At 46.5% G+C, this 10,486-nt stretch overlaps 1 protein-coding gene across 1 annotated transcript in view; it reads right to left on the minus strand.

Moving 5' to 3' along the window:
• CNNM2 (cyclin and CBS domain divalent metal cation transport mediator 2) overlaps positions 1-10,176 on the minus strand; it is a 173,958-nt gene extending 163,782 nt beyond the window's left edge. The window contains exons 1-2 of the mRNA XM_007939886.2: positions 10,014-10,176; positions 7,710-9,329 (exon numbers count right to left, since the gene is read on the minus strand). Of these exons, the coding sequence (XP_007938077.2) occupies positions 7,710-9,329; positions 10,014-10,176 (1,783 nt within the window). The remainder of the gene's footprint in view (positions 1-7,709; positions 9,330-10,013) is intronic.
• Positions 10,177-10,486: the final 310 nt, after the last annotated feature.

The following is a 10,486-nucleotide window of genomic DNA, read 5'->3' on the forward strand; positions in this document are numbered from 1 at the left end:
TTCTGATTAATGACATTTTAAATTGTGCTTGGATTTGCTAATAATTAAAATTAATCAGCCTCACACAATAGTCTGGAATATTTCTGAGGTGCTTGGGAGGGGGCCAGTGGTAAGCGATCCCCATAAAACCAACAGAAAAAGCAGAACAAGGTCTTTTCCTGTTTTGTCCAGATCATAGTAAGTCAGAGCCAGTATTCAAGCAGAGCCTCTCCTGACCTGAAGGTCTAAAGTCCAGGTTCTGGTGACCCTACTAATGCAAATGACCTCCAAAAATCAGCAATGATTGTCTGTAAGGACTTAGCTTATTTATTTTAAAAAAATGAATAAAACACACATAGATGCATGAATGGGACACAGGCTTCAAATGCCTTGGTGAACATTTCAGTGGAAATTTTAGAGACTTATACTCTAAAATGAAAAGAGATGAATAAATTTCCAAACCCAATCATCACTACTCCATAGAAGAAATATCAAAATGCAAAATATATCATTAAGGGATACCCAAAAGCAAATTTAACAAGTTAAAAGAAATATATTTAATTACTTGAGATTTCAAGCAACCTAGTTATTCAACATCCATTTCTTAAAATACCCTCCTAGGCTGATCTTGTTGCTGTTGTTGTTATATACCATAGAGTTCGACCCAACTCATAGCAACCCCTCCTTGGGTTGCTGAGGCAGTATCACTATGGAAGTAGATTGCCCCATCTTCCTTCTGAGGAGTGGCTGGTGGGTTTGAACTGCCAGCCTTCTGATCTTAGCAGAACGAAAAACACAATTAAGCTGAATTAAGATAAAACAAAATAAGCTGACACGCACTTAGACTTAGTTTCTATGTAACAAAATGCCTGTCAGAGATTGCTTGGATTCCAGATAGCTAAAATACTGACATCAAAATCACAAGACAAATAAAAACTAATGGCAAACCTGAATATTTGCTTTTTCAATGATATAATTATCTTTAACTCTGAATAATCTGGAACCAGACACCCAGTCTGCTGGAGTAAAAAGAACTGTGATGTAGAAGTCAGGATAGTAGTTCAGGTCCAGTTGATGTCACTAGCTAAGCAGGTGGTGGTGGCTGATTGCCATCGAGTCAATTTTGACTCATAGTGACCCTACGTGACAGAGGAGAATTGCCTCATAGAGTTTCCCAGGCTGCCATCTTTGTGGGGACATATTACCAAGTCTTTTCTCCTTGAGCAGCTGAGTAGGGTAGAACCACCAACGTAGACCTTTCCATTAGCAGCCTACAAGCCAAGCACTTGACGACTGCACCATCAGGGCTCCTTAGCTACATGGATAGTCCTAAGCCAGTAGTTTACTTTCCCTGCTCCCTTTCCCATTGTGGTGACACAGTGGTTAAACCATATGGCTGCAAACCGAAAGGTCAACTGTTTGAGCCCACCAGCTACTCCATGAGAGAAAGATGAGGCAGTCTACTTCTATAAAGACTTAGAGCTTTGGAAACTCCATGAGGCAGTTATACTCCGTCCTAAAGGGTCACTTTGAGTCTGAATCAACTTGATGGCTGTAGATTTGTTTGTTTGTTTGTTTGTTTTTGGCTTTACTTTCCCTACTTAAGAGGTTGACTAGACCAGTTAGTTTCCTAAATTCACCTAACCATAGATTTATCTCAGGGTCACTTAACAATATGGATTCCAAGGACTCCTCTCTGGAGATTCTGATTTAGGAACTCTCCGAGTGAGGTCCAGGACCTTATGTTTAATCATTGACCCAAGTAATTCCTATCATCTGGTGAGATTGGCAAACAGCCGACTAGATGATCCTGAAGCTGCCTTCCAGCTCTAATTCTATACTATCTGAGTACTTCATGATGATGTTCTGAGCACACAAAATTGTAATAGTTCAATGTATGTCATTTCACAAAAATAATAAACATGCAAGATCACAGAAACAAATACATTCATTCTCCGTGACACCATTCATACCTTTAAGCAGCAATTTAAAAAAAAAAAAAAAAAAAAAAACCTTCTTCTAGGTTTTAGGCAAGTGAAATACTTTATTTGGTTAGGAAAAAAAAAATTTAATTTAAAACACGCAGAACATTAATATAGAAAGATTTGTTAAGTTAAAGGAAGAGAAGATTGTATACTGATTATCTTAAGAGAAAACTGTATACTACATTCTTTAATTACTTTCTTAAAGAATAACATTATCTGGTGACCCCCACCTGTTTCTGTTGTTGTTATGTGCCATCGAGTCATTTCCGACTCATAGCGACCCCTCCTTGGGTTTCTGAGGCGGTATCTCTATGGAAGTAGATTGCCCAGTCTTCCTTCCCTGGTGGGTTTGAACCATAAGCCTTCTGGTTAGCAGTCAAGTGCCTTAGGCACTACGCCACCAGAGCTCCCAAAACCAAACTCAACTGCCATCAAGTCAATTTTGACTCATAGCGACTCCTCCTTGGGTTTCCAAGGTGGTATCTTTACGGAAGTAGATTGCCCAATCTTCCTTCTGAGGAGCTGCTGGTGGGTTTGAACCTCCAGCCTTCTGGTTGGTTAGCAGTCAAACGCCTTAGACACTACGCCCCAAGAGCTCTTACGGCTTCATCTTTCTCCCATGGAGCAGCCAGTGGATTGGAACCGCCAACCTGTCAGTCAGTAGCCAGGAGCTTTACCACAACACCACCAGGGCTCCTCCCACCCGTTTCTAGCTTTAAAAAACCTAGAAAATAGCCTAGATAAGTTCCTAGCAGGTGTAAACCAGCACACTCTGCAATACTGGAATGGAACTGTTGCGAAGCCAAAATAAACAAGTAACTTGTTACTAATTCTTCACATTCAACCTTAGTGTATACAACTGGGTGACTAATTTGTCAGGAAGGTCTGAAAGAAAATGGAGAGCCTCCACTGTGTGTTGTACACATAAAAGTAAAACAAAACCCAAACTTCTTGTTGTTGAGTCAATTCCAACTCATGGCGACTGTACAGACAGAGAATTGGTCCACAGGATTCCCAAAGCTTCATCTTTACAGAAGCAGATTGCCCCATCTTTCTCCCGCAGAGCCCTTGGTGGGTTCTAATCGCCAAGTCTTCAGCTAACAGCCAAGCACTTAACCATGGTGCCACATGGGCTCCTTTACACAAAAGTAATAACCTTTAATTTCACTTCCCTACCCCTGTATTACTTTGCTTTAGACAGTTTAACTAAGCTTCTCACAAATCCTTTAGTAGGATTTACTGAGCTTATTATCTTATTTAGATTTGTAAGTCGATACAAAACTGAAGAAAAGAAAAAACAGAGAGACTGAATGGAATATACAGGGCAGAGTTGTAAAGGATGCTCACTAGAAACCAATTACTGTGTAAGTGTCTACAGAAAATGTAAATAAAACCAAGATTAAAACACAAACCTCAATTTCAGTCATACTTCCAACAGACACAGATAAGAAACCAAGGCGAAGACATCACGTATTTTAGCTATATGGAAAATGGTTACAGCCCATTAAAGAATACTGCACACACGGAACAGTATAATACTAGCCTAAAACGTTTTCCAACTGAACCCTGATGCCTTGATGTGCAAAAAACTGGAAATAAAATTCCTTTGATTTTGGCTCCCAGTGGCCAAGACATTGACTTGTTTTAATGGCCAAAATGGGGACACTGTTACGCATAACTTCTCAGAAGCACTGGGCTTAAAGCCACATATGTTTGAATACATTTCTGTGTCTGTTGTCCAATAGGCTGAGGCAATTTTTTCACAAAAGACCAAAATTTACAATCAGCAAAAAGGGACTGTATCATGAGGAACAAGGGGACCAGTATGCCTAGAGGTTAAGAGTTCAAGTTCTGGTGTCAGACATGCCTGAATGAAAGGTCCACATCCCGAACTTACCAGGTGACAATGAAGAGATAATTTAAGCTAAGCTTAGTTCCCTCATTTGTAAAATGGAGATAATACCTCATTCAGCCATTATGAGATTAAACAAGGTAACTCATGTAAAGAAAGTTAACCCAGCCCAGTGCATGGCACAATGGCCCCTATGAGTCAGAAATGGCTCCACGGCATCTAACAACATCTACAGAAGAGTCCCTGGGGGGCACAAACCATCTAGTGCTTGTCTACTAACCCAAAGGCTGGCACTTGGAACCCACCCAGAGGCAGCTCAGGAGAAAGGCACGGCCATGTGCTTCCAAAAGCCTTGAAAACCCTATGGGGTCAGTGTGAGTCAGGGTCGAGGGGATGGCACATATAGAAAAAGATCCTGAAGGGCCTCTGAAATGGATCTGAAGTAGGAAGGTTAATTTTCAATGAGATCTGAATTAATGGTCTTACCCATTTAGGGGGAGCTCTGGTAGCACAGTACCTAAGGCACTTGACTGCTAACCAGAAGACTGGCGATTCAAACCCACCAGCCACTCCTCAGAAGGAAGGCTGGACAATCTACTTCCATAGTGATACCACCTGGGAAACCCAAGGAGGGGTCGCTATGGGTCAGGTCCAACAGGACGCCACATAACAACAACAACCTATTTAGAGGAGTTACAGAGGGTATTACAGAATTTGTTTTTGTTTTGGTTTGGTTTTGAAATGGGAAAGTTAGCAGAAACGGGGAAGAAGAGGAAGAAAAAGCCTTCAAACTAATGCACACACCATTGTTCAATGAACAAAAACAACAGAAGCTTGACCATCCATAGTATTTCATAATAGAGTCAGAAAATGAAGGGGAAAATATCAGGTAAAATATTCTAACTCATATTAAAAAAAAAAAAACTGATATACCTATTAGAAAGGTTAAAGTGCTCAAAGTCGGAAAAAAAAAAAAAAAGCGGGGAACAGGTTTACTGGCCCAATGGAGCCTGGTGGAACCACTGAGACTATGGCTCCTAGCTGTCCTTCAGGTCTGGAATTGAACACACACCTGTAGCTTCCAGCCAAGCAGTAGACAGGCATACTAGTTGAGCATTTATCTGAGGTAGATACACTCGTTGGAGAGAACAAGTAAGAGAGAAAGAAGGGCTGCTCAGGCACAGGGAGACAGCTCAGGGAGTAGGAGTGCCTGGAGGGATGGTCACAGGGAAGCGGTACCTATCGGGAGGAAGTGGGAGAGGAGATGTTGCATTGTGCTAAATTGTGGTCAATGTCATGAGACAAAGTGTATGTGATCTGCTGTATGGAAAGTGTATTTGCTCTGTAAATTTTCACCCAAATCACAATAAAAAATATAAATAAATAAATAAAGTGCTCAAAGTCATCAAATAAAAAATGCAAGAAACAGAAAGTAAAAAATCAATGATGCCTACAGTTTAAGTGATGGACTCCTCCCTTCTAAGATAATGGCTTACATTTCCCATTTGCACCCCATGGTCTTTGCTGCTGATTTGAACATGCTATCAGCTTGAATGTGCCATGAGCTGGTATTATCTTTCTGAAACTAAATACACCATTTTGGTTAAGGACAAAAATAAAATCTTGTACTCTATTATAGCTCTGGTAGCATAGTGCCTAAGGCACTTGACTGCTCACCAGAAGGCTGGCGGTTCAAACCCACCAGCCACTCCTTGGAAGGAAGGTTGGGCACTCCTACTTCCGTAGTGATACTGCCTCGGAAACCCAAGGAGGGGTCGCTATGAGTCGGGGCCGACTCGATGGCAAACAACAACAACAACAGCTATTATAGGAAAATAGTAGTAATTCAATTATTTAAAGGCTACATTTCCAAGAACATCCTGTGAAGGAGACAGTTCATTTTTGGGGAAAAAAGTTTCCTCATGAGTCTAAATCAATCACAGGCAAATTGTTCAAGGCCAACTAAAAACAAATTTCAAAATAATGCAAATTTTGATATTTTGAGTACAAGTATGATTCTGAGTGAGCAAGTGAAACATGGAATTCTGAAAGAAAAAAGATGTGATGAAAAGACTTCAGCAGGAAGTACGAATCAGTGTCCAATCCATCATCAGAAGTGCAAAAGTTCTGAATACTAAAAAGCCACATGATATATAAACCACATCAATATTAGGAACTTAGCAATACAAAGAAAATATTTGAGAGGCATTTTTCAAGCATTTCAACTTTTCTGTGCTACAGACATTACTGCAAAATGAACAGAGAGACTGGTTAGATGCTCGAACGAATAATTTGGCAATCAAAAAAATAATGACGCTTCCAAAAGAAGTTTTGTCAACTAGAGAAAATGGACATTTTCTTTTTACTGCTGAAGGATTCAGAAGAATCTCATTCTACTTTTGCATGCAAATCACCAACCTCCAAAGCACATTCGACTGTATGCCTTTATCTGAAAACTACTGCAGTGTGATCCTATTCTAGGGAGGACATCAGCCAGCCAGATAAATGAAATCAGGGCACCCACACACTCTACGAGTATTTTCACATCATCACATCCACTGGGCTGTCACCAGGTACACATGGCCTTTTTCAGTAAGGAGGCCATTATCAGTGATCAAAAATCTATTTGGAGAAGGTAAAATTAGTTTTGATGGACAATCAGGTCATTAAAGGTTACAGACACCTTTCAATACATGGACGTGCAATGGCATCTAGCATCATGACAGTTTTTAAAAACTCAGCATCCCTTGGTTTTCATAAAACACTAGCTATTCACTGGGGACTTTTTGATGGCAGAATTTCAGTAATAACTGTATGAGTTGTTATCCACCTGATCGTTACATGGTAATATGAACAACTAACAAGTACAAGAAAAGCACAAACCAGACTCTGCCCTTCCTTCCCTTCCCTGTTAAACACCTTGGAACAGCGAGAGCTGACTTGGATCCATACATCGATTTACCAGGCGATCAAGGTTACAAGGACCACTTTTAGACCGCAATGACTCAAGAAATGAATTAACTATCACTAATCAAGGAATTCACCCCATTCAAACGTTCTCCCAAAAGCACACTTAGTTTGGGAAATAGTGTTTCAGGTAAATTTAAACAAATAATGAAACATGTTAATCAAGATACAAGGTCATAAAAGGTTAATTTACCTATAAAGGTTAATTTACCTTTCCAAATTATATAATAATAACTAACCTTAATTTTTAAAAACTTTTTCTCTAGTTAAGGCAAGTCACACCCAGAGGAGTGAACTGCTTTGGTGGTACCTGCCTTACCCCACACCCCACCCCTAAAGGCAGACGTCCAATCTTCCCCCCCCCCCCAAGGTCGCCAGACAACCAGGACCAGAAACAACAGAAAATGCATTTCCAATCTTTGAAACAACGCACGAGGTAGAAGTTGAAGGAGGAAAATCAGCATAGCAGGTTTAGCAAAGCTATGTAAATGTCCCAAAAGCCTGCCGTCAGAGCAGGTCACCCAAAAGGCATCGCATGGCTAATGCCGGCCCCTGCTTTCACCTAGCCACTCAAGACAGAACCCAAGCAATTAACCCAACAGACGTCTCCAAACCTGAACCATCCCACGGGAAAAAAAAAAAAAAAGAAGTATGTCTCATATGAGCACAGAAATTACGCCGCCTGCTTTCGGATAGGGGGTGGGGGCAAGTGATGGCGAGCTTGTGCTTTCAAAGAACCCAGGAGCGCTGATTAGTTCAATCCGTCCCCAAATCCACGCCACCCTTTCAACTTTACAATTAAAAGAGAGAAGGAGAAATTCCGGTCAACTCGCCTTGGGGGGTTGGGCTGAGGGCGTCGGACTCAAGTAGGGAGGAAGATGGGAGAGAGAAAGAGCAAGCCCATGAAAGATACCAAAATTTCCCACCTTTCTTAAACTCTTCCAGCATAGCGTCCAACTTGGTGTCGTTGAAAACAAAGTGCAAGGGGTGGTTATAGAATCTAGTGATGGTTTTCAGGGGGGTACAGTCATCGGGGTCCACAAAGGCCAAGTCTTTGACGAAGAGGAGGTCCACGATGTTGGAGCGCTCCCCCTCGAAGACCGGGATGCGAGTGTAGCCGCTCTCCATGATCTCCGACATGGTGTTGAAGTCCAGGATGGCCTCGCCGGTGATCATGAAGCAGTCCCGGAGCGGAGTCATCACGTCCTCCACCGTCTTGGTGCGTAGCTCCAGCGCCCCTTGGATGATGTTCAGCTCCTCCTTGACGAGGTCGTTGTAAGGGTCGGTGACCCGGAGCATCTCCAGAAGCTTCTCCCGGTTATAGACGGTGCCTATCTCCTGACCCAGGACACAGTCCAGCAGCTTGCTGACCGGGTAAGAAGCAGGGAAGGTCATCATCATGAAAAACTTGGTGAGGAAGATGGTGTTGGCGCCCACGGCCAGGCCGTGCCGGGAGCAGATGGCCTGCGGCACGATCTCCCCGAAGATGACGATGCCGATGGTGGACACCACCACGGCCACCAGGCCGGAGCCGGCGATGTCGTCGAGCAGGATGGTGAGCGTGGTGTTGACCAGCACGTTGCCCAGGAGCAGGGAGCACAGCAGGTAGTTGCCCTGCCTGCGCACCGGCTCGATGCGCTTGGCGTAGTTCTTCTCCTTCTCGGTGCCGCAGTTCTGCACGATGCGCAGCTCCATGGGGTCCAGGGCCATGAGCCCCAGGTTCAGGCCACTGAACATGCCCGACAGGCACAGCAGCAGCGAGATGAAGATCACCTGCAGCCAGAAGGGCAGCAGGAACTTCTTCTCCTCGCCCACGATCATCTTGGTGTCCTCGCCATCGTGGTAGATCCAAGTGGTCTCGGCCCAAGGCGGCGGCGGCAGCCCGGCCACCCCGGAGCCGCCCTTGCCCCCGACGGCGCCCCCGGAGGAGCCCGGGCCGCCGGCGCCCAGAGCGGGCGTGGAGAGCGACGTGCACAGGTAGTAGGACTTGCTCTTCTCCATCTTGCGCAGCGGTTTGATCTCGATCTCGATGATGCCCGAGGTGCGGCGGTTGAGGATGATGTGGGGCAAGATGATGATGTCTGAGGTGCGGATGCCGCAGCGCTGGGGGCCGCTGTCCGGCTCCGGCGGCGCGGGGCCACCCAGCCCGCGCTCGCCGGGGCTGTGGCGCCGCCGCTCATGCTCGGTGAAGGCGATGCGGGACCACGTCTCGTTGTTGATGTTCTGCCCGTACACCCGGAGCTTGACCCGGGTCCTCTCGCTCACCCGCAGCGCCCCCCCTTCCATGAACGACACGTCGTTCGTGTCCTCCAGCCTCAACCCAATGATCACTGTCTCCTCGTTCTCGCTCGCCGCCGCGCAGCCGCCCGCGCCGCAGCAGCAGCTCAGCAGTAGCAGCGGCAGCAGCCGCCCCGCCGCTGCCTGCAGGACCCCCCGGCCGCGGGCGCTGAGGCTGCGGCGCGCCGCCATCTTCCAAGTGGGCAGTGCGGCGGCTGCCTGCCCGCCCGCCATCTTTACTTCGGGTTCACAAGCGCCACAGCCAATCACTGGGTGGCTGTTCCAGCTGAGGCTTCATCCTTCCCACCCGGCGGCGCGAGCGCAGGCACTGGGCCCTGAGCAAGACTGCAATCGAGCGTCCGCGCCCAGTACTCAGCGGTCCGCCTCCCTGACTGACACTGACTCGGCCTGGGCCAGCTGAGGAACCCCTAGGCTCGCGGGGTCGGGGGAGTTGGGAGGGAGGGGAGGGCCAGCCGCTCCCGCGAGAGACAAGCCGGCGAGCCAATCATAAGCGGGTGCCCGCCCTCCCAGCCAGGGGGCTGGAATGAGGGCGTGGTATGAAAGGCGCCGGAGACCAATAGCAAGGTAAGTGGGTGTGGAAATGAGTTGCCACCGTCCTCCACAACACGCCAGGTTTCCAACTGAAAGGCGCGTGACTCTTGTGTATGTGCGAGAAGAGGAGGTGTAACCAGCCGGAGTCCGAGAGCCAGTCAGAAAGGAGAGCTGCAAAAAGGGGGCGGAGCCTCTGGTCTGGTTGCCAATGAATAGAAGCCGTCCCCGGTGCTGGCGATCTCTGAGGGGACTCAGTAGTAGATCCTGGCGCCTGCTGCCGGCCTGGTTGGACTGATGCCCTGCGGCGCGAGGCTACCCGTTTTCCCTGCACAGCGTTGCTGACCATTCAGGACTTATGGTCGGTACGTAGCTGTTGCACCCTCCTGTCTCAGGTGCCTGACATTTGAATAGAAACGACTTAAGGCGCACGTAAGTCCCAAATGAAGTCAAGGCACCGGCCGCGAAACCGCGCGCCCCCTTCCACCACCTGTTCGCGCAGCTCTTGTCTGGGATAAGCAGCAGCCAGGTGTCCCCCGCACCGTGGAGGACCAGCACTTCTCGCATCCCTCGCTTCCCCTACCTGGATGCTTGAGCGCCACGGCTCGCGGTCAGGTGGCGCCACCTTCTGGTCATATGTGTGTCCTGCAATGCTTCCAGGTCCGATGTAAACCCCCCAAAGGACTGGGGAAGTTAAAGAGGGGGCAGTTTTCCAAACTTCCTCATATTCCTGCTAAAGGTAATATTCCCTGGATCTCATCCCATATTTACTAAAGGGAAAAAGGCCAGAAATCTATTTTGAACAAGCACCCTGGCAATTTGGGAAATGAGAAGAGGCATACATCCCCAGGCAACCCGTGAAGGCTTGTTCGCAGTT

The sequence above is a fragment of the Orycteropus afer genome, unplaced genomic scaffold, assembly GCF_000298275.1.
Source record: "Orycteropus afer afer isolate SDZICR_OR568_19922 unplaced genomic scaffold, OryAfe1.0 scaffold00064, whole genome shotgun sequence".
NCBI lineage: Eukaryota > Metazoa > Chordata > Mammalia > Tubulidentata > Orycteropodidae > Orycteropus > Orycteropus afer.